Here is a 24,575-nt window from a genome sequence, read left to right as displayed (position 1 = left end):
TAATTATATTTGAATGCAGTCCTCTTGGTTTTAATTTCTTTATTTGGATCCCCATTAGCTTTTGCCGAGGCAGTAGCTACTCTTCCTGGGTCTACAGAAAAACACAAAACAAGTACCAAAACACTGATAGACAAGGAAAGTCACACAACTTGCTTCCATCCAGCCACAACAGCATTAGTCAGGTTGGACACTGATGCTGGGCGATTAGGCCTGGCTCGCAGTCGGCGTTCCAAATCATCCCAAAGGTGTTCGATGGGGTTGAGGTCAGTGCTCTGTGCAGGCCAATCAAGTTCTTTCACACCGATCTCGACAAACCATTTCTGTATGGACCTCGCTTTGTGCACGGGGGCATTGACATGCTGAACCAGGAAAGGGCCTTCCCCAAACTGTTGCCACAAAGTTGGAAGCACAGAATTGTCTGGAATGTCATTGTATGCTGTAGCATTAAGCTTTCCCTTCACTGGAACAAACCATGAAAAACAGCCCCAGACCATTATTCCTCCTCTGCCAAACTTAAGTTGGCACTATGCATTTGTGCAGATAGCATTCTCCTGGCATCTGCCAACCCCACATTCGTCCGCCAGACTGCCAGATGGTGAAGCGTGATTCACCACTCCAGAGAACGTGTTTCCACTGCTTCAGAGTCCAACGGCGGCGAGCTTTACACCACTCCAGCCGACACTTGCCATTGCGCATGGTGATCTTAGTACGGCTGTACGGCTGCTTGGTCATGGAAACCCATTTCATGAAGCTCCCGACAAACGGTTCTTGTGCTGAAATTGCTTCCAGTTTGGACCTCGGTAGTGAGTGTTGCCTGACGCTTCAGCACTTGGCTGTCCTGTTCTGTGAGTTTGTGTGGCCTATCACTTAGCCATTGTTGCTCCTAGATTTTTCCACTTTAACAGCATTTACAGTTGACCGGGGCAGCTCTAACAGGGCTGACATTTTACAAATTGACTTGTTGGAAAGGTGGCATCCTATGATGGTTCCATGTTGAAAGTCACTGAGCTCTTCAGTAAGGTCATTCTACTGCCAATGTTTGTCTATTGAGATTATATGGCTGTGTGCTCGATTTTATACACCTGTCAGCAACGGGTGTGGCTGAACTAGCCGAATCCACTAATTTGAAGGTGTGTCCACATACTTTTGTATATATTTATGTATTTCACTGCATCAATTTGCCATTGAATATTCTCACCTCTGTGACTCGTCACAAATTATATCATGATCTTTCCTTTTCTCCCTGGTTTGCTGTATGATATCTCCCAGAGACAACATACACTCTCAGCGGAGGTCTTATGTTAATATGAGCAATCATCATGCTTGATTTGCAGAGGACCAGTCATCTACAACGCATTAGCTAGCTAGCTAACTAATGCTCATGCCTGACTGGCAAAGGTTGCCCACCCTCACGGTTAATCAATATCTTTGTTGGAATTATCGAGGGTCGACCACATCTGATGTGGCAATTTAGCTGACAAAAACACATTAGATGTGTTAAAATAGTAAATAAAACGTGAGTTATCTTAATTACAACTGACTCACTTCCTTATCAACACAGGTAGGAGTTTCCCTGTCTTCCTGGTTGATATAAAGAGTCCTGAAATCACACACTGCCACAGCTACTGCCACCTAGTGCTGGCTGTAAAATTTTTAGTTAGACCCTGCAGCGCTTGCAGCTAGTCCAAGTGATCAGCTCAACGATACAATATTATGGAATATATTTTACATCTGTGAATTATCTTTACTTACTGTACAGTACACCAAGGTCTACTGAATGCACAGTAACCATCTTATAAAGGAGATAGTGTTCTCTCTGCATGTCATCCTGGGGAAGCTACAAATCAACTATTATATTGCTGCTGTAGGCTGTGGCAACCAGTGGCTGTCACCAGTAATGTAATTCTGTCTGAAATGTAACAGGCCCTCTAGGTCTCCATACGGGGGTATCTTATTGAAAAATGGGGTCACAAGAGAAAATCGTATGAACCGATTCTATTTCATTAGATGTAGTGCTCGTGCCTATAGGGGTTCACATCCTCATTTAGTGTGTTCTATTTGACGTGAGCCCAGAGGGTTGTAATAGTAAAGGGCAACATTCTGCGATGTAAATTCCATTACCTGCTATCCTTGGTGTTAATCCTATGGTTTAACCTCAGTCTGGAAGGGTTTGGGGTCTATTGCATTTCTACAATTCAGCAATTACATTTTTTTTTATTTGTTCCCAGATGTGTGAGTTTAAATCAATTGAATCCAGCCCTGCTGGCTGACGTATAAGAGGGTCTTACAAGAAAGAAGCACTCAGGAGACAAAGCTGGGTGGCCAAGGGTGGCTGTCCTTCCCTCTGCTCCTCATCCATTCAAAATGGCAGACACTCTCCCAATACTTGCTATCATTGTTCAGAAGAGTTATTGGACCAGAAATACTGCACCACCGGTCTCTCTACTCATCACTGCACCTATACTCCTCCTCCTCATCACCATATCCATTAAAATGAAATAAACAGTGTAGGCCAAGTCGCTCTGGATAAGAGCGTCTGCTAAATGACTTAAATGTAAATGTAAATGTAGGCTACAATCAATTACTGCAATCTGTGGTAGACTCTACATGATTCAAGTAAATAATAAGTAATAATAAGTCCCAAACTAGATCTAATAATTATTTACACCAGGGACAAGAAATTGAAAGAGAGATTATTATTATTATCAACTGATGTTGAAGAGCAGGGCTATGTATGGTCATTCGATTAATAATTTCCTGACACTCTTTTGTAATAAATTATAAAGAAGCACAAGCTAGGAGGATAAATAATTAATAGGGATAGGTTTAACGCATCTTGAATATTTTAGGACGTTTCAGTGTACGTGGTCCAGGATTAGTGGCTTGAAATATCAATCAAACCCCACCAACATTGAGGGCCCGCCCTCCTCAGTAGTCAACTGTCAGTCATATGACGTTAGGGTTTCTGCAGGTGCTTGACGCGGTGGTGTATTGCGTAATAGGAGCCTAAAATACACTTAAAGGTAAGGATATAATTATTATATTCTTCATTTACACTATACTATAGCTGGTGTAGAGTTACGTTTGTTTAGAATTTTCTATGGAAATGCGCCAACAAAATAGAATAAAGGAGAAACAATAACCATCATTTGACATTCGATGCTTGCTTTTTACAGATACATGTAATTGCAGTAGCTCGTAAATATAGTATTTCATATGGGGTTGCTTACAATTATGCCGTAATGTATGACATTTCAAGCCTCGAATAACCACAGCATCAGTGAGAGAAGAATGACCTGTCGAAATTCCAAAAATAGCTAATCGGTTACAGTAGCATATCTTGTTCGCGATACCACATGTGTATCCTTCATTTGAAGTGCGAGATAATTCTTACATCAATTAAGCAATGTATAATTTACGCGAATTAATATCAGGACTGCCATATGGAAATCCAATGCGCTGTAGATAGGTACACGGGTCGCTCTGTGCTCTCAAAGACAAGGGAACGAACATACTCGTATAGGCTGATTGACTTTACACTGTTCTGTTGGCTATTTAAATCCTTGACATCTTCATAAAACCACGGCTTTGACAGCACAAAACCTATCAGAGAGAATCGTAATGCTGTGTGTCTGAATGGGACCACATCAGCAAGCAGGGGTAGGGAACTCTAGTTACCAACTGATTGTAATCTCAGGACAGTTTACACGCACAGTTTTAAGCCACTCACCCAGGTCACCGTCTATGAGCTTTGGGATGATGCATTGTACATTTCCCCATTTTAGGTAGTTATACATCGTTATATTAATTGTCAAAATAGCAAAGCAGGCTATGTTAAATTGGACAACTAATAATAAATACTCATTTTAAAAAAGCTACTTGAGCATTTTTGCATGTTAGATTGGGACCATTTGAAATAATCATAATTTGAATGCAAGAAAGTAGATATTCTATGCTATAAAGGACAGTTCGAAATTTACTGGGGTGGGGGGTGGTCCAAAATAGGCTGGATCAATATTCAATATGAATCCACAAGGAGAAATAGGAATAGCTGATAGGCAGTGGAGAGGCCAGGTGCGTCATTGCGCATGAAAGAACATTGAAGACATGAGACACTCAAAAAGCTCCCCTATTGACCATGTTTAGGGGAAAAAACTAGTATCCTACCTAGACTAGCCAACAACACCACAATGCAATGACTCATTTCATTATTGTTTTCAAATGAGTACTAAATTCTACTCTAGGCTGCAGTGAAAATCTCATTTGAATAACAGAGCAAAGGCCCTGTGATTTGAATATTTCGTTCCATTTGGATCAGTTGTGGGTCTACTCTAGATATTTTATAAAGTCTAGAAAGGCACAGTAGCAGGCCATTCTGGCTGTATTTCTACCTATACTGAGATGCGCTGTCTGTTGCAGATCATCATTCTCCCAAATCGTCCTATAATAATGTGCCCACATATGCTTCCGGCAGGCCTAGTTATTCAGGAAAGCTTAGTGCACGCTCTGCCTCCTCTCCAATCCAAGTGGCTATTCCTCACACACCTAGAACCTAGCGCCTCAATATAGCCTAAACATTTGTTATTTCACTTTTAAAATGTATTACCTTTTATATGTGACATAAACACAACCAGTCACAATGTTTTAATCTTATTAGGTTTCTTCAAAAATCTCCCGTAGGCATGCACACTTCTGTTCAAAATATAATTCCAGCATCCTCAAAATGGCTTGACATTAACCAGGTTTCCACCCAACCTTTTCATGCGAGTAAAGTACATGTCGGATAAAAAATGTCACATCATGGGAAAGCATGCAGTTCATTAGGCTACAGATTAAATAAATTACGATGAACTTCACAGGGTGGTGAAAGTGCTGAGTGAGGAGCTTGATGCTCCTTTCAATAAAGATCGAGGGTCTTATTCTGGTGACATGATGATCGATGCTTGGCTGCTGTTTGACAAATAACAATAATCTCGCAGTTTTGTCCATAATAATCTCATCATGTAGGCTATACCCACACTGTATTTGTGAGCTGTTGGCTAGAGTGCACGTGCACGTGCCAATACCAGAGTGCCAATTGGAGTGGTTATACAGTGGGGCAAAAAAGTATTTAGTCAGCCACCAATTGTGCAGGTTCTCCCACTTAAAAAGATGAGAGAGGCCTGTAATTTTCATCATAGGTACACTTCAACTATGACAGACAGAATGAGAAACAAAAATCCAGAAAATCACATTGTAGGATTTTTAATGAATTTATTTGCAAATTATGGTGGAAAATAAGTATTTTTACAAGGTAAAAATCTGTCGTTCTGCCCCTGAACAAGGCAGTTAACCCACTGTTCCTAGGCCGTCATGAAAATAAGAATGTGTTCTTAACTGACTTGCCTAGTTAAATAAAGGTGTAAAAATAAATATAATTCAAAATTTAAAAAAATCGGCAAATCGGTGTCCAAAAATACCGATTACCGATTGTTATGAAAACTTGAAATCGGCCCTAATTAATCGGCCATTCCGATTAATCGGTCGGGTCGACCTCTAGTACAGACCAGCCAAAACAAGCTTGTAAGAATTATACTTAAACTCCTCCCTCCTACTCATCTGGAGGTCGCGCATTTTAAGTAGCTAAGGAAAAAAGAGTTGTATTCATTCAACTTGGTCTGGACGACAGAATTTTCATGGACTCAGCCCCCAGGTACAGTTGAAGTCAGAAGTTTACATACATTTAGGTTGAAGTCATTAAAACTCGTTTTTCAATCACTCCACAAATTTCTTGTTAACAAACTATAGTTTTGGCAAGTCGGTTAGAACATCTATTTTGTGCAGGCCTACCTTCAAACCCAGTGCCTCTTTGCTTGACATCATGGGAAAATCAAATGAAATCAGCCAAGACCTCAGAAAAAAAATTGTAGACCTCCACAAGTCTGGTTCATTCTTGGGAGCAATTTCCAAACGCCTGAAGGTACCACGTTTATCTGTACAAACAATAGTACGCAAGTATAAACACCATGGGACCACATAGCCGTCATACCGCTCAGGAAGGAGATGAGTTCTGTCTCCTAGAGATGAACGTACTTTGGTGCGAAAAGTGCAAATCAATCCCAGAACAGCAGCAAAGGACCTTGTGAAGATGCTGGAGGAAACAGGCACAAAAATATCTATATCCACAGTAACGAGTCCTATATCGACATAACCCGAAAGCAAGGAAGAAGCCACTGCTCCAAAACCGCCATAAAAAAGCCAGACTACAGTTTGCAACTGCACATGGGGACAAAGATCGTACTTTTTGGAGAAATGTCCTCAGGTCTGATGAAACAAAAACAGAACTGTTGGGCCATAATGACCATCGTTATGTTTGGGGGTGCTTTGCTGCAGGAGGGACTGGTGCACTTCACAAAATAGATTAAAATTAAGGAATTTTAAATTATGTGGATTTTAAGGAATTAAAATTATGTGGATATATTGAAGCAACATCTCAAGACATCAGTCAGGAAGTTAAAGCTTGGTCGCAAATGGGTCTTCCAAATGGACAATGACCCCAAGCATACTTCCAAAGTTGTGGTAAAATGGCTTAAGGACAACAAAGTCAAGGTATTGGAGTGGCCATCACAAAGCCCTGACCTTAATCCTATAGAAAATTTGTAGGCAGAACTGAAAAAGTGTGTGCGAGCAAGGAGGCCTACAAACCTGACTCAGTTACACCAGCTCTGTCAGGAAGAATGAGCCAATTAAACAATTTAAAGGCAATGATACCAAATACTAATTGAGTGTATGTAAACTTCTGACCCACTGGGAATGTGATGAAAGAAATTAAAGCTGAAATAAATCATTCCCTCTCCTATTATTCTGACATTTCACATTCTTAAAATAAAGTGATGATCCTAACTGACATAAGACAGGGAATTTTGACTAGGATTAAATGTCAGGAGTTTAAATGTATTTGGCTAAGGTGTATGTAAACTTCTGACTTCAACTGTACCTATCCAACCATTTTTAATTTGTTTGAAATGTACACCAGCACAATACCAACACTAGACACTAATATTCACTGTTTTAAATATAAAAGTCTAGTTGGTAAGAAAACATTTTTATATACCGGCGCTATTGAGTGGAACAAACTACCAGAGAAACTCAAAGCCATACCAACCATAACCCCTTTTGCCCTCAGAACAGCCTCAATTTGTCAGGGCATTGACTCTACAAGGTGGCGAAAGAATTCCACAGGGATGCTGGCCCATGTTGACTCCAATGCTTCCCATAGTTGTGTCAAGTTGGCTGGATGTCCTTGGGAAGTGGACCATTCTTGAAACGCATAGGAAATTGTTGAGTATAAAAACAAAACAGCAGCCTTGTAATTCTCGACACAAACTGGTGCGCCTGGCACCTACTACCATACCCTGTTCAAAGGCACTTAAATATCTTGTCTTGCCCATTCACCTTCTGAATGTCACACATACAGAATCCATGTCTCAAGGCTTAAAAATCCTTCTTTAACATCCCCTTCATCTACACTGATTTAAATGGATTTAACAAGTGACATCAATAAGGGATCATAGCTTCCACCTGGATTCACCTGGTCAGTCTGTCATGGAAAGAGCAGGTGTCCTTAATGTTTTGTATACTCAGTGTATTTAATTGTATGTATTTATGTTTAATGACATTCAGGGATTGTCAAGCCAAGCCTTCGATACTGGGAATTGCTGCACAGCTTTTTCAGGTCTCTCCAGAGATGTTCGATCGGGTTCAAGCCCGGGCTCTGGCTGGGCCACTCAAGGACATTGCGAGACTTGTCCCGAAGCCACTACTGCATGTCCTGGCCGTGTGCTTAGGGTCGTTGTCCTGTTGGAAGGTGAACATTCGCCCGAGTCTGAGGTCCTGAGCGCTCTGGAGCAGATTTTCATCAAGCATCTCTCTGTACTTTGCGCCATTCATCTTTGCCTCTCCTGACTATTCTCCCAGTCCCTGCTGCTGAAAAGCATCCCCACAGCATGATGCTGCCACCACCATGCTTCACCGTAGGGATGGTGCCAGGTTTTCTCCAGACGTGACGCTTGGCATTCAGGCCATAGAGTTTAATCTTGGTTTCATCAGACCAGAGAATCTTGTTTCTCATGGTCTGAGAGTCATTAGGTGCCTTTTGGCAAACTCCAAGTGGGCTGTCATATGCCTTTTCCTGAGGTGTGGCTTCTGTCTGGCCACTCTACCATAAAGGCCTGATTGATGGTTGTCCTTCTGGAATGTTCTCCCATCTCCACAGAGGAACTCTAGAACTCTGTCAGAAGGACCATCGGGTTGTTGGTCACCTCTCTGAACAATACACTTCTCCCCCGATTGTTCAGTTTGGCTGGGCGGCCAGCTCTAGGAAGAGTCTTGGTGGTTCCAAAATTCTTCCATTTAAGAATGATGGAGGCCACTGTGTTCTTGGACCTTCAATGCTGCAATAATTTTTTTTGTTACCCTTCCCCAGATCTGTGCCTCGTCACAATCCTGTCTCGGAGCTTTACAAACAATTCCTTCGACCTCATGGCTTGGTTTTTGCTGTGACATGCACTGTCAACTGTGGGACCTTTTATATAGACAGATGTGTGCCTTTCCAAATCATGTCCAATCAATTTCATTTTCCACAGATGGACTCCAGTCAAGTTGTAGAAACATCTCAAGGATGATTTCGCTTTGTCATTATGGGGTAGATTGCTGAGGATTTTAATACATTTTAGAATAATGCGGTATAATAACTTAACAAAATGTGAAAAAAGTCAAATGGTCTGAATACTTTCCGAAGGCACATTTGATATAATTATAAATATGGCATCAAAATGTTGAAAATCAGATTTCCTCCTAGCTGATCATTGTCTGCAGCCAACTCTGATCATAGTGTAGGACTAATGAAACAGGCAGGGAAAGTGAGCTCATTCATGGTGGTCGGCGAACGCTCAACCTTCTGGTCCGTAGCCCAGCGCGGCATCAACTGTGCCACAAAAGCATGCTGAAGTGGCAAAGTAGATATCCACATTCATAAACAAAGGGTTGCTACATTTGTTATTTGTGGCCTATACATTTCAAACGGTCCCTTAAGCTACCTGGCCTACTAAACAAATGTAATCACAGATAGGATGTGGCTGGCCTATTCAACGTTTCAGAAGGACTATATTGTTGCAAATATGATCTTTTGAGTCCCATGGCAATATTATATACAGGCATCTTCTAAATGTGTGTGTGAGCATTTACCTTAAATATACTTGAAAGAGATCATACTCCAATGTTATTGCTGGATTCTCTGGGGGAAATGCATCACAGAAAAAATATTAAGGCACCTTCAATGTTTAATGGTTTAATAAGGGTTGCTATTGCCTGCCCTACAATATTAGATTAGATTACAGAGCACTTTTTGTTCCCCCCCATACTACGAAAACAAAAACTCCACTCTCTTAATTGCAGGCTTCCATTGTGATACTAGCAGGTTCATGGCATCTTCTGCTCTATAAAGAGGGAGGAAATGCTATATTTAGCTCCTTCTGATCTGCATTTGTCTTCTTAGAAAATGGAAAATGTGATTGGATGGGGGGAAAATGCCATATTAGGCAACCTTCTGGATGTTTTGGTACCTTACAGTTCTTTGGTTAATGTCTCACTATGAATTTTCATGTGATTTGATTCAGTCCAATTCGGTCCACTGTCAATTGAACGTTTATTTCCCTTTTATGTTTTTCCACTACCCAAGTAATGAATCATCACTTTTTGTTAAATGAATTCAGCCCATCCTTGAAAGAGAATGCAGGGAGTTGTCTTGGAAATGGGTGTGTCTGCTGTGGAGTATAATTTCTCAGTTCTAGCAATGTGTTGACAGATGTTTATTTTACTGGGCAAAGTTACTTTACTGTAGAGGGCCTCAGTACATTCAGTTCTGTGATTTCAGGATGAGAAATTCACCAATATCGTTTATTATCTTGGCTAAGTAAGTTTAATCTTTGCTCTTGAATTAATACTGTCGGCCACTTAATTTGACAAAAGAGGATAGCTACAATGTGTTCCTAATTAGATCACCCAAGCAACTCTTTATATCTTTCATGAACTTGGGTCACCTGGGGTTGGCGTGTAGCCTAGCGGTTAAGAGCGTTGGGCAAGTAACTGAAAGGTCGCTGGTTTGAATCCCTGAGCCAATGAGGTGAAACATATGCTAATGTTACCTTGAGAAAGGCACTTAACCCTAATTGCTCCATCTGGATAAGAGTGTCTGCTTAAATGTAAATGTTTGATATAGGTTTGAAAAATACAATGTTTTATGAAGAAGCGCAATGGTTTCTTCAGACTGCTTAGCTGGGAATATAAATTCACGTATCTCACATCAATAAAGGTTAAGCATATTTAGGACAGGGGTTATAACAATATTATGGACATTCTAACATCCCAAAATGTAAGTGGATTATTTATTGCCTCACATTAGATGGGCCTCAGAACAACTATCCGGCGTGGAATAACCTTAGTAATTACGTAGTAATATGCTATTAAGTTATGGCACATTTCATTAGCATTTTTGTATTGTCTTGTAAGAAAATAAGTACTAGCTAGGTAACAGCCTGGACTTAACTTGACTAACTCACTAAAGTTATACCCTTATAGTTACCCTGGAATAATGCATATGTAATGTATAGCGCTGCCCAATTTGCTTTCACAAAATGCTGGTTTTGTTTTATTTGAGCCAGATTAAGCTGAGGTATACTTCAGCTCCTTTGGCAGACTGTCATTGTCTTTCTCATTAGCTTGCCTAATGCCAGGGTGTTTGGATCAGGTCTGACTCTCAGGCTTTCTGGGATCATCCTGGACTAAAACAGGATTAACAAGCTGCCAGTGGGAACCCATCCAAAAGACTGATCAAAACTGTCTGACTCATAGTGCAGCGACACAGTTTAGGACCGGCTGACATCACACATCTGTTAAGGTGTCAATCTCTTTAGGCTGAAAAGAAGAGCCAACACAGGTTTATGCCACAGAAACACAGGTTGGTGCCACAGAAACACAGGTTGGTGCCACAGGAACGCAGGTTGGTGCCACAGATGCACATGTTTATGCCACAGAAACACAGGTTGGTGCCACAGGAACACAGGTTGGTGCCACAGATGCACATGTTTATGCCACAGAAACACAGGTTGGTGCCACAGATGCACATGTTTATGCCACAGAAACACAGGTTGGTGCCACAGATACTTTCCTCAGTTGGGAGAGGTTGAAAAGTTTATGGTAAATCACATTGGTTGGAATTATTTTGAGTCTTCGTCTCTCATTTAACATATGGTCAAGACTCATGTCATCTTTTTTTTGTCCAAATTGTGGGATTAGTTCTCTTGGCCAGCCAGACTTGTGTCCTTAGAAAGATATAAGGAGTCTAGGGACCATCAAGTCCTGTCACGACATTGCAAGAAGCATATTTCAGTCAATAGTTGAATAGAATGCATTTTCTTTATAAGATTTAGACAAATTTGCACAAATCTCTTGAAAGGGAGGTGTCAATAATGATGATTGGGTTTCCAATAGAGTGGTGAGTGGGAGGAGGAGCTCTGCGGACCCTTAAGTGTCCGGAAGCAATTTAGCCATTCATTGTATCATATTTTCTTGAGTTGCTATTTTGTGTACATATCCAGCTGTGTTGGCAAAATGACTACATATTCCATCGAAGTTGCCCATTGTCACAGTTCTAAGACCAGTCGAAACATCCAGCTATAACTCTACGCTAATGACGTCAGTGGATCTCAAAACTGAAGTTGGATCCCCGTTAAGAAGCAATGATATCCTTCACCACTGTCGTCATACGACAGATGTCTCGAACCAGTCATGACCATTCAACAAAACAATAAAACAAAATGTACGTTTCTTTCCAGAAAATGTCTTAGTTACATGATTGCATAACTAGCAAAGGAGTATTGAAGTTGAGGGTGCAGTATTTATAAAGTTTGGCAATGAGGACGAAAACTAGCTTAGTTCAGCTAGCCAGCTAAACTCAGCAAAAAAAGAAACGTCCTCTCACTGTCAATGCATTTATTTTCAGCAAACTTCACGTGTAAATATTTGTATGAACATAAGATTCAACAACTGAGACATAAACTGAACAAGTTCCACAGACATGTGACTAACAGAACTGGAATAATGTGTCCCTGATCAAACGGGGGGTCAAAATGTAAAAGTAACAGTTAGTATCTGGTGTGGCCACCAGCTGTATTAAGTACTGCAGTGTATCTCCTCCTTGTGGACTGCACCAGATTTGCCAGTTCTTGCTGTGAGATGTTACCCCACTCTTCCACCAAGGCACCTGCAAGTCCCCAGACATTTCTGGGGAGAATGGCCCTAGCCCTCACCCTCCGATCCAACAGGTCCCAGACGTGCTCAATGAGATTGAGATCCGGGCTCTTCGCTGGCCATGGCAGAACACTGACATTCCTGTCTTGCAAAAAATCACGCACAGAACGAGCAGTATGGCTGGTGGCATTGTCATGCTGGAGGGTCATGTCAGGATGAGCCTGCAGGAAAGGTACCACATGAGGGAGGAGGATGTTTTCCCTGTAACGCACAGCGTTGAGATTGCCTGCAATGACAACAAGCTCAGTCCGATGATGCTGTGACACACCGCCCCAGACCATGACGGACCCTCCACCTCCAAATCGATCCCGCTCCAGAGTACAGGCCTCGGTATAACGATCATTCCTTCGACGATAAACGTGAATCCGACCATCATCCCTGGTAAGACAAAACCGCGACTCGTCAGTGAAGAGCACTTTTTGCCAGTCCTGTCTGGTCCAGCAACGGTGGGTTTGTGCCCATAGGCGACGTTGTTGCCGGTGATGTCTGGTGAGGACCAGCCTTACAACAGGCCTACAAGCCCTCAGTCCAGCCTCTCTCAGCCTATTGCAGACAGTCTGAGCACTGATGGAGGGATTGTGCATTTCTGGTGTAACTCGGGCAGTTGTTGTTGCCATCCTGTACCTGTCCCGCAGGTGTGATGTTCGGATGTACCGATCCTGTGCAGGTGTTGTTAGACGTGGTCTGCCACTGCGAGGACGATCAGCTGTCCGTCCTGTCTCCCTGTAGCGCTGTCTTAGGCGTCTCACACTACGGACATTGCAATTTATTGCCCTGGCCACCTCTGCAGTCCTCATGCTTCCTTGCAGCATGCCTAAGGCACGTTCACGCAGATGAGCAGGGACCCTGGGCATCTTTCTTTTGGTGTTTTTCAGAGTCAGTAGAAAGGCCTCTTTAGTGTCCTAAGTTTTCATAACTGGGACCTTAATTGCCTACCGTCTGTAAGCTGTTAGTGTCTTAACGACCGTTCCACAGGTGCATGTTCATTAATTGTTTATGGGTCATTGAACAAGCATGGGAAACAGTGTTTAAACCCTTTACAATGAAGATCTGTGAAGTTATTTGGATTTTTCCGAATTATCTTTGAAAGACATGGTCCTGTAAAAGGGACGTTTCTTTGCTGAATTTAGTTTAGCCAGGGAAAATCGGGGAAAGTGAGCTTGGGCCTTGTGCGCATGTGTGCCAGCTGGGCACACTAGGCTAATGCAGGAGACAGATTAGAGTTTTTATGCCCTGATATTATCAGGAGCTGTCAGCGGAAAGTTAAACAATTCAGAGACTGAAACGAATAAATCAGATGGTTTATATTTAAGGAGAGAGAATCGATATACATTCCCAAAATCAGCTGTAACTTTCAATAGTAAAGCAAAGCTTAAAATTATGTTTGAGTGAACCCAGAATACAGAGAATGAATGGTGAATTCGCTTCTGGACACAGACTCCTCACCACTCTATAAGCTCTTTGTGAGGTCCAGCAACTATGTACTGGTAGGTCTAGGCCTATCATCTAAATTATGTTCTTCGGAAACAAGAGCCAAAACCACATGGCTTTGAATGTTGGGGACATTTATTATCAGGCCCACAAGCAAGCTTATTTCACTCATAACCTGAGTGTTCAAAGCTAAGAGTGTTCTTTGAGACAAACATTATTTTTCTAGTAACACTGGACAGCAAGTAAGGCAGAGTCATATGACTATCTATCATCAGAGGAAGCTTAGAGAAATCTTAGTCATCATGACTAGAAGCAGACACGTTAGAAAATACTTTGAATTTCACTCTGATATTTTGACATGTCAGGGATACACTTAAACAAGAACCTGCATGATTCAGGTTCTGGCCATTTGTGATGTATTATATTGAAGGTTGTATAGTCTGTTATGTCAGTTTATTTTGTCAAGACTTATTTAGAATGTATTTCGAATTTGCAGTATTGATCCGGTTGCATATCAATTCCTGGCATGCTTTTTCTATTGACCTTATTTGCACTTCCTTCTCTATTCTTTACAAGAGTCCTGTGTCAAAGCTATGAACAGCACCACAGTAAATCTGAAAATAGCACTATAGGTACAGTTGCACTAAGGTCAAAGATGCACTATGTACTCCACACAGGTTAGCGTTTTTCGTCATGAAACTTGTTCTGGAGGCAGCTGTGCAGAGTAGTCACTAGCTGGCACTGCCACAAAGTCATAAAATCTGATTTTAAACCTAACCTTAACCTTAATCCTAGCCTTAACAATAATGCCGAATTCTAACCTTAAATTAAGACCAAAAAGCAAATTTTTGTGCTATAGATGGAGCCTTAAGAGACCTTGAATCCTGATGGGCTGAAGTGATGTCAATGTTGCCCTAAAGAGTAGACACGATTCCCGCCACAAGATCAATATGATCCCTGCCAATGCGATCAATCACTTTACAACTATACTGTTCTATCACGGGGGCAGATGTCCTGAGAGGACGAGCAGTCAATCCACTTGAAGTCATTTTTGTGGCATGTGGCGTAGGCTGCTCTATCTTTCAAGAATGCACTGTTGAGAGCTGACTAAATATGTACACAATGGCTCACATCTTTTGAGAGACAGAATGATTGGTCTGTAAAACCAGCAACCCATAATTAAAGAGGTGTTGTAAGTATCAGGCAGTTCAGAATGTTCCACTTTGTGCGAAAAGCTTTGATTCCTGTCAGGTGCAAGAGAAGCCGTCAGTGGACTATTTCCTCGCCCACTGATATCTTGTTGTCACGTTGAAGGGAACTGATTTAAATGTTTCTTGATGCACTGCTTTGTCTTCTTGTGCCTCTGGTTTATCGATGTTCCAGAACTTAGTGTCGTATTGATTACTACCACTAGTTGGCCTTGGTGAACACTGATAAACTGCACTGTGATGGATGAGGTTGCTCACTTTTTGTACTAGGTGTGTTTGACAAGGGGTTAAGCAGGCCCTGTGTGGATATTTGGCACTTTGGATTCTGTATTGTTTTCGTCTGTATTTAGAACATGGCCTCTACTGCTTATCCTAGGCTTTACCTTTTGAAGTAGGCATTTCTGAAGTGTTGGAGGCCATTTATAGAAACACAATGTAATAATAGTACTGCTCTGTGATCCGCCAAGAATCAGTATTGGAACTCTTTCCATGATACTTCCAAATACAAGGGATATTTTCAGTCAGTTGACAAACTCTCTCTCTCTAATCTTTCAGATGGCTTCAGCTACAGCTACCTATGGACAGAAGGAGTCTTCAGACCAGAACTTTGACTACATGTTCAAGATCCTCATCATTGGAAACAGCAGCGTGGGCAAGACCAGCTTTCTGTTCCGCTACGCAGACGACTCTTTTACGCCAGCCTTCGTCAGCACGGTGGGCATTGACTTCAAGGTGAAGACCATCTACAGGAACGACAAGAGGATCAAGTTACAGATCTGGGTGAGTTTTGGAGATGGCCCCTTTCATACGGTTGATATGTCCCTGTAACGAAGAATTCTGTCCCTATATTCATCCACTCAAACACAGCCTAAAGTTAGTTGAACTTTCAATGTGTTATCACTACACTTTCAACCATCTAAAATAACAACCAAATTCCAATGGAAAAACAATTTCAGATTTTTGGTTTAGTTGTCACCCAAATGTCTATCACTGGGCTTTCAACCATTTAAAAGCACAGCAAAGTTCAAATGGGAATACAATGTCAGATATTTTGTTTATTTATACAACAGATTAATGTCATCATTGTGCTTCATCTAATAGCAGAAACAAAGGACCTGGACTGCAGTTGAGATTACTTTAAAAGTACATAGTGCAAGTGATCAATGCCGTTCGAGATTCTGCATAGATTATTATAGCAATAGGTAGACCTGTGATGACCTATGCATGCTATCTTGAACAAGCACGCTTTATATGATTACATAAGAAGGAATGCATAGTTACAGTAACCTAAAAATGTGGCCATGGATATGTTAGTCAATTTAGGTTGAATGTAACATTAGTTTGTAAGATAGCCTTAAAGGTGCTACACACATGTGGAAGCTAGGTGAATTGTAACAACACTTAGGTTGAATACAAACAACTATCCCTCCTCCTCTACATCCTATTTCCCTGCAACATGTTGGAGACTTTGTGTCTGTGGAATCTAGTGGAAACCACTCGCGCTTGAGCCTTTAACTTTCAGTTTTGTCCACCAGCTGAAAACAAGATATTTCACGCGATTTTGATGGTGCAATGATTCTGTTTACTATGAATTGCTTGTATTGTCACATAAAATGAAATTAGGCGAACAAATTAGAATTTTAGCAACCAGGTAATGGCATGGTGATTTTCTGTGGCTGAATGGCATTAGTGGAAACTAAGACTATTCTCATGGCAGGTCTGCCAGTTTTGACTAGCAGAAGCAACTTTTCGTAGCAGGTTAGGATAATTAACGTGGTATGTTAGGATAATTAACATGGCAGGTTAGGAAAAGGGTTAGGGTTAGCTTAAATGCAAAAATTGTCCCCGACGCGACTTGAACATACAGTATCTAGATAAAACCAGGCCTGCCCTGAGAACAGTCTTGGTTTCCACTAATGTGATGCTGCATTTCTGTGTCTTTTTACTTTCGGTTTTGTACATCACTTTCAAACAGCTGAAAATACGATTTTATTTGTAATTTAAAATATATTTCACAGCGATTTAGATGGTGAAATGATTCTTTACACTATAAATTGCTTGTTTTGTCACATGAACAGAATCTTTTAATTGTATTATTATTTTTGTACTTTTTACCCCTTTTTCGTGATATCCAATTGGTAGTTACAGTTTTGTCCCATCGCTGCAACACCCGTACGGACTCGGGAGCGGCGAAGGTCAAGAGCCATGCATCCTCTGAAACACGACCCCGCCCAGCCGCACTGCTTCTTGACTCACTGCCCGCTTAACCCGGAAGCCAGCCGCACCAATGTGTCGGAGGAAACGCCGTACAGCTGGCAACCGAAGTCAGTGTGCATGCGCCAGACCGTCACAAGGCGTCGCTAGAGAGCGATGGGACAAAGACATCCCAGCCGGCCAAAATAAATGTATGTAGTGTTCTGTCCTTGAGCTGTTCTTGTCTATTAATGTTCCGTATTATGTCATGTTTTGCGTGGACCCCAGGAAGAGTAGCTGCTACTTTTGCAACAGCTAATGGGGATCCTGATAAAATACCAAACCCTCCCCTAACCCAGACGATGCTGGGCCAGTTGTGCACAGCCTCATGTGTCTCCTAGGATAAAACCCGGATCTGTAGTGACGCCTCTAGCACTGCGATGCAGTGCCTTAGACCGCTGCACCTCTCAGGAGGCCAACATTATAGAATTTTATCAACCAGGTAATGGCAAGTCGATTTCTGCCATTGATGATTCTGCTTGTGAGATGATAACCACGTCTCTGAGAGACGTTGATGGAAGAGTGGGAGGGTGCAGCCTGCCAATCTGACATCGAGCCAGTCCGGCTTTTGTTGACCAATAGGAAGGCTGAACAATCTTTATGTCATTTCGTGTGGGCCCAAAAACATTATATTTTAAAACATTGTGAAACACTATGATTCCACTGAAATTACAATGCACAAATATTTCATATAGCTCCTTTAACTTTAGGCTATTTACTGTATTACAAAGTAGTATTGAATTGTGTTTTGTTAACAATGCAACCAAATATCAACATATAAAAGAGATGTATCTACTGTATCTACTTGGATAGTTCCATCTGAACCACTGGCTTAATCCCATTCTTTAACTTTTATTTTTGGTTAACTTGTAGACATGCTAATAAGCTATTTATTGTATTTCAAAAATAATATTGAGTTACATTTAGCGGACACCCTTACCCAGAATGACGGCATACATTTTAATACTGGTCCTACATGGGAATCGAACACATAACCCTGGCATTGCATTTGCAATGCCCCACCAGCTGGGCCACATAGGAATTGTGTTTAGTTGTCAATGCAACCAGATATCAACATTTTAAGAATATTTATATTCTGTTTGGATAGTTCCATCTGTAACACTGACTTAGTCTGGCTTTAATTCCAGTTTGTCTACACATTAATAATTGATATGTTAAAAATCAAATCAAACTTTAAATGCACTTTAAATAAAGTTTGATTTGATTGATTCATTTTATTTAACTTTGATTTTTGTTTGAGATGGAGATGTGAATTAAAGCCAGACTAAGTCAGTGGCAAAGGTGGAACTATCCAAGTAGAAGATACTTCTCCTTCAAATGTTGATATTTGGCCTATTGTGTTGTCTATTTTTAGTTGAATTCTGGGTTGAATTCAAACAGTTGCTGTTGATGACTTTGCAAATGCTATATAGGCCTAAATAGCATCATTGATGATTGATAAAGTTCACATTTAATTTGCTCTGTTAAACCTACCCTTTGGAATGACTTTAATAGTGAATCTATTTCATTTTTAAGTGGGGTCCACTCAACAATCATTCTCATGATAGCACATTGCTAATAATCAATGACAAATATCATAGCTAAACAGGGCTGGCCTTGGTTAAAACCTTGGATGGAAGACAAAAGGGTAGCTGTAGATAGATCAATTAGAAGGTGCTGCCCAGACTATTTAAAAAACAATTCTGATAGTGGATATAACGTTGAAAATCTGACATTTTAAAGGTACAAATTCAACATATTTTATACAAGGTTTATGTTGAAATTTGGTTACCATGATGACATAATACTGCGGTCGAAATTTCACCCTCAAAACAACAGTTTACGTTCATTACTTTTTTCAAATCCAATGTATTTCCCACATAGATTCCACATCACAATACATTGACAAATTATGTTGAAACAATGTTGATTCAACCAGTTTGTGCTGTGGGGCACTGCAGTCTCTACTGCACATCCATATTGTGTATCAAACACTGCTATAGTGGGCTGGTGAAAGAGGATACGTGTATGTGTGTTGAGGAAAGGCTTGTTCTGTTGTCAGCCTTTTCCCAGGGCAATGACTCTGAAGTGTGCGCCCTCCCCCATTACTACACATTTCTCTTGAGTATATAACCCCCCCACCACCTATACACACACTGCTCCCCATCCCCCACTTCCCAGTACAGCATACAGTCAGCTTAGCACACACTCAAGTGTAGTAAAATTGAAAAAGCTGTGTATGCTGATAATTCAAATATGACCTAAAACATAAACAAGCACATTTGTTACACACCATATAATGTACATATTTCACCCAATTTACATATTTACATGTGTATTCAGATTCATTATGCATGCTAGACATCGCTCATAAAAAAAGCAACAATTTGACTACTACCCTAAAATAAAGCCTAACCAGCATAGTGTTGTGTGTAATGGGGATTGGGGCTGATGTTGCTCCACAGTTTAGAGAGATGCAGTATTAGGGTTGTCAGGGAGGCCTCATTCCCTGAGCATTCATTAGAGTTTAGTCCGTAACTCAATCTGCCCCCTCCACCCCCCGGCTTGCCAACCAAGGAAGGGAGGCGAAATTTGGCAAGTCACAGTGGAAATGCGTCAGGAGCTGTAAAAGCTACCGATACCCCATCATCATCTGTTGGCAGCAAAAGCAGTCTGCGGGTAGACTGTTTGAAATCACCGGAGGGTTTTAATGTTCTGTCGTTATTGGTGTGCGTGGGACGATCGCTGTCAATGTCAATTTGACTGTGGTGCATGTCAATTTGGCTGTGGTGCTCGTTTTAATGCAACCTCCGTGTGTGTGTGTGTGTGTGTGTGTGTGTGTGTGTGTGTGTGTGTGTGTGTGTGTGTGTGTGTGTGTGTGTGTGTGTGTGTTGTTTCTTATACACATCTAGATGTGTATAAGAGACAGGTGTGTGTGTGTGTGATGTTTCTAGGATACGGCAGGGCAGGAGAGGTACAGGACTATCACCACCGCTTACTACCGCGGTGCCATGGGCTTCATCCTCATGTATGACATCACCAATGAGGATTCCTTTAATGCTGTGCAGGACTGGTAAGTGATTGCTCAGGAATGTGGTGTGGTCATGTGACCATATGGCAAATAGTAGTACAACAGTGGACAAACATAGACCAGTGTTCCTTAATACAGTACACGCCTGACTGGAGGAGGTCCAATTGGCACCAAAGGTTTGTTGACCTTTTCTTCATAAAGGCCTACGAAGTGCTAAGAATTTGTTGACCTTTTCTAAATAAAGACCATTAGACTTGAGACACATACATACATACATACTATATATACAGGTAACTACCAAAATAAAGGAAACACTTGAGTAAATGAGGGATACAAAGTATATTGAAAGTCGGTGCTTCAACACAGGTGTGGTTTCTGAGTTAATAAAGCAATTAACCTCCCATCATGCTTAGGGTCATTTATAAAAATGCTGGCCAGGCCATTATTTTGGCCAGACAATGCCCCCATCCACAGGGCACGAGTGGTCACTGAACAGTTTGATGAGCATGAAAACAATATGTAAGCCATATGTCTAGGCCGTCTCAGTCACCAGATCTCAACCCAACTGAACACTTATGGGAGAGTTTGGAGTGGCGCTTGAGACAGCGTTTTCCACCACTATCAACAAAACACCAAACGATGGAATTTCTCGTGGAAGAATTATCCCTCCAATAGAGTTCCAGACACTTGTAGAATCTATGCCAAGGTGCATTGAAGCTGTTCTGGCTCGTGGTGGCCCAATGCAATATGTTGGTGTTTCCTTTATTTTGGCAGTTACACGTATAGTTCTAGTTAATTTGAGATTCAGGATTGTAACAGGGACCATGTTGACACCAAGTGGCATTTTCCACTCCTAATCACTGTCCTCAATCCTATGCAAAAATACTATTAGAAACACTAACCGATTTAAATTACCCTAACATGCTGACTACACTGGCCATGCGCATGCGTCTGCCATTGTGAACCAAGTATATTAATTTTGAGGCAGGTCAAAACACAGATGAAACATTCATGGACATTTAGCTAGCTAGTTTGTTGCTAACTAGTTTGTCCTGGAAGATGAGCATTGGGTTGATATTTTACCAAACATGCATATGGTCCACTTTTTAGCTCCTTCTTTGTATACTGAACAAAAATATAAATGCAACATGCAACAATTTCAACAATTTTACTGAGTTACAGTTCATATAAGGAAATCAGTAAATTGAAATAAATTAATTAGGCCCTAATATGTGGATTTCACATGACTGGGCAGGGGCCCACCCATGGCTGGGGAGCCAGGCCCAGCCAATCAGAATTAGTTTTTCCCCACAAAAGGGCTTTACTACAGACAGAAACACTCCTCAGTTTCATCAGCTGTCCGGGTGGCTAGTCTCAGACAATCCCGCAGGTGAAGAAGCTGGATGTGGAGGCCCTGGGCTGGCGTGGTTACACGTGGTCTGCGGTTGTGAGGCCGGTTGGACATACTGCCAAATTCTCTAAAACAACGTTGGAGGCGGCTTATGGTAGTGACATGAACATTCAATGTTCTGACAACAACTCTGGTGGACTTTCCTGCAATCAACATGCCATTGCACGTTCCCTCAAAACTTGAGACATCTGTGGCATTATGTTGTGACAAAACTGCATATTTTAGAGTGGCCTTATATTATCCCTAGCTCAAGGTGCAGCTGTGTGTGTAATGATCATGCCGTTAAATCAGCTTCTTGATATGCCACACCTGTCAGGTGGATGGATTATCGTGGCAAATAAGAAATGCTCACTAACAGGGATGTAAACAAAATGTGTGCACAAAAGTAGAAGTAAATAAGCTTTTTGTGCGTATGGAACATTTCTGGGATGTTATATTTCAGCTCATGAAACAAAGGTTTAACACTTTACATGTTTAGTATATAATTTTGACCCGGAGTCAGACAAAATCGTGTGTTTCTTTACTACGACGATTAATCCCCAGACAAAAAGCGTCCACGTGGGTTTGTATCTTCCTGATATCCAATGAGGAGGGTACTTGGGTTTGTATCTTCCTGATATCCAATAAGGAGGGGACTTTGGTTTGTATCTTCCTGATATCCAATAAGGAGGGGACGTGGGTTTGTATCTTCCTGATATCCAATAAGGAGGGGACGTGGGTTTGTATCTTCCTGATATCCAATAGAGGAGGGGCCGTGGTGTTTGTATCTTCCCTGATACAATAAGGAGGGGACGTGGGTTTGTATCTTCCTGATATCCAATAAGGAGGGGACGTGGGTTTGTATCTTCCTGATATCCAATAAGGAGGGGACTTGCAGCGCGTGGAGCGTCTCAAATAAAACCAAGTTCTATTTTAACGTTTGGCTAAGCAGACGCATGTTCACGTGGGTAAAATTATTGAATAACATGTATGTGTACATTTATTTTCAACGCTTGCTTACATAATGTGGCCGGTGAAGTTTGCATGTAACCAAATACTATTACTCACAATAACCCCAAATAAACGTTAATCTTATCGCAAGCTGCATTATTCCAAACTCATTTTGGATGACCCTTGAATGTTGGATAAGTGCAGTGAAAATGTCACCTAAGCTTTCAATGGCTCTGCAGTGGACCATATCTCTGCAGTCTGCACACTGCAATCTATGTTCTTAGTAAGAGTGCTTTATTGAAACAATGTTTCGATCCTCAGATCATCATTGTGTCTCTTTGACCTCAAGCACCTGCTCAAAACCACTGGATGTGTGTGTAATCTTTTCCAATACTGAACCTTTCTGTATGGCTGCCATAGGTCGACCCAGATTAAGACGTACTCGTGGGACAACGCCCAGGTCCTGCTAGTAGGCAACAAGTGTGACATGGAGGACGAGAGGGTGGTGGCAGGAGACAGGGGCAGGCAGCTTTCTGAACACATGGGTGAGTTCAAGTCACACAACACCAACTCACAGTGCCCACCATAATTACATGAGCTATACAATTCAATGATACTGCTGATGTTAATGGTACTTCTTATCTGATGATTTGATTTTATCATCTGAGTTGTCAGCAACAATAACATGTATAATTAGTTTGCAATTGCTTGGTAGAAGTTCTTATCCAGAGTAAATGCGATCAGGAGGTGGAACAGCATCATAAGCAAACATAAAAAGAATTGTGCCGAATTGGCTGTTGAACACAGATCCCCCAGCCACCACCAAATGTCATGACATACAGGAATGACAAAACACAAAGTTTGCTCACAATAGCTTCAGAAACCAATGGGCAAGAATACTGATCACGTATGGCTAGTTTGGTAAACATTTAAATCCAACACCATTATAACACCATGTTCCAGGGTTCGAGTTCTTTGAGGCCAGTGCCAAAGATAACATCAATGTGAAACAGACGTTCGAGCGGCTGGTGGACATAATCTGCGAAAAGATGTCTGAGAGCTTGGATGCCGCTGACCCGGCAGTTACAGGGGCTAAACAAGGGCCCCAGCTCACCGAGCAGCCCGCACCCCCCCACCAGGACTGTGCATGCTAAAGCTGAGCGACCCCCCCCACCCCACCATCAACTCATCCTCAGGTCCCCTCACAACCCCCCCTTCCCCACAAATCAATGAATCACTCCATATGGGTGAATAGGTGATGTTCACTCTGTTTCTCACATGATTCTCGTGTCCTCTGCTTCCTTTACTCGGGTCCTTACTGTGGTCTTAAATTATGAACTGGAAGGTCTCTATCCAGAGTCTGCCTCAAATCTTCATCATTGTTTACCTTATTTTCTCAGACTAATGGTTTTCTGATAAAAGCCTTTGTTAGAGACGGATGGAATTCCATATTAAAGTACGTGTTGTCATAAACAGGTCAATACTTTGGAAACAGAGATATTGAAGCCTAGTGCATATATACTGTCTAAGTCCCCTGTCTCTGTGTGAAATACAAGAAAACATATATTGGATTGCATCAGTCACTGGTATAACATCATTCCAGTCTCAAATTGTTGTCCAATCAGCCTTTTTTATTTTTTATTTATGTACCTTATGTTTTGTATACTGGTACCGCTTTCCTTTGTAAAGCTTTTCGCGTATGAAAAAACAGTAAGGAAAATACAAACAAATTATAGATAGGTAAAAAGAAACAGAGACATTCTTTATACAGTACCAGTCAAAAGTTTGGACACACCTACTTATTCCAGGGATTTTCTTTATTTTTACTATTTTCTACATTGTAGAATAATAATGAAGACTTCAAAACTATGAAATAACAAATATGGAATCATGTAGTAACCAGAAAAGTGTTAAACAAATCCAAATATATTTTAGATTTGAGATTCTTCAAAGTAGCCACCCT

General features: G+C 41.3%; 1 protein-coding gene across 1 annotated transcript; it reads left to right on the top strand.

The window, feature by feature from the left end:
• Positions 1-2,948: 2,948 nt before the first annotated feature.
• On the top strand, positions 2,949-23,847 carry LOC111975397 (ras-related protein Rab-3A). The gene is made up of 5 exons (XM_024003667.2): positions 2,949-3,023; positions 15,543-15,767; positions 20,195-20,313; positions 23,033-23,157; positions 23,576-23,847. Exons 2-5 carry the CDS (start codon positions 15,543-15,545, stop codon positions 23,764-23,766), a joined length of 660 nt encoding a protein of 219 aa, XP_023859435.1. The 5' UTR covers positions 2,949-3,023; the 3' UTR covers positions 23,767-23,847.
• Positions 23,848-24,575: the final 728 nt, after the last annotated feature.

The sequence above is a fragment of the Salvelinus sp. IW2-2015 genome, linkage group LG16 (assembly GCF_002910315.2).
Source record: "Salvelinus sp. IW2-2015 linkage group LG16, ASM291031v2, whole genome shotgun sequence".
NCBI lineage: Eukaryota > Metazoa > Chordata > Actinopteri > Salmoniformes > Salmonidae > Salvelinus > Salvelinus sp. IW2-2015.
This window is presented reverse-complemented; position numbering and strand designations above follow the sequence as displayed.

Coding starts and splice junctions, on each gene's coding strand:
- LOC111975397 (XM_024003667.2), top strand. CDS start 15,543: ATGGCTTCAGCTACAGCTACCTATGGACAGAAGGAGTCTTCAGACCAG. Junction 15,768..20,194: donor GGATCAAGTTACAGATCTGG/GTGAGTTTTGGA, acceptor TGATGTTTCTAG/GATACGGCAGGGCAGGAGAG. Junction 20,314..23,032: donor TTTAATGCTGTGCAGGACTG/GTAAGTGATTGC, acceptor TGGCTGCCATAG/GTCGACCCAGATTAAGACGT.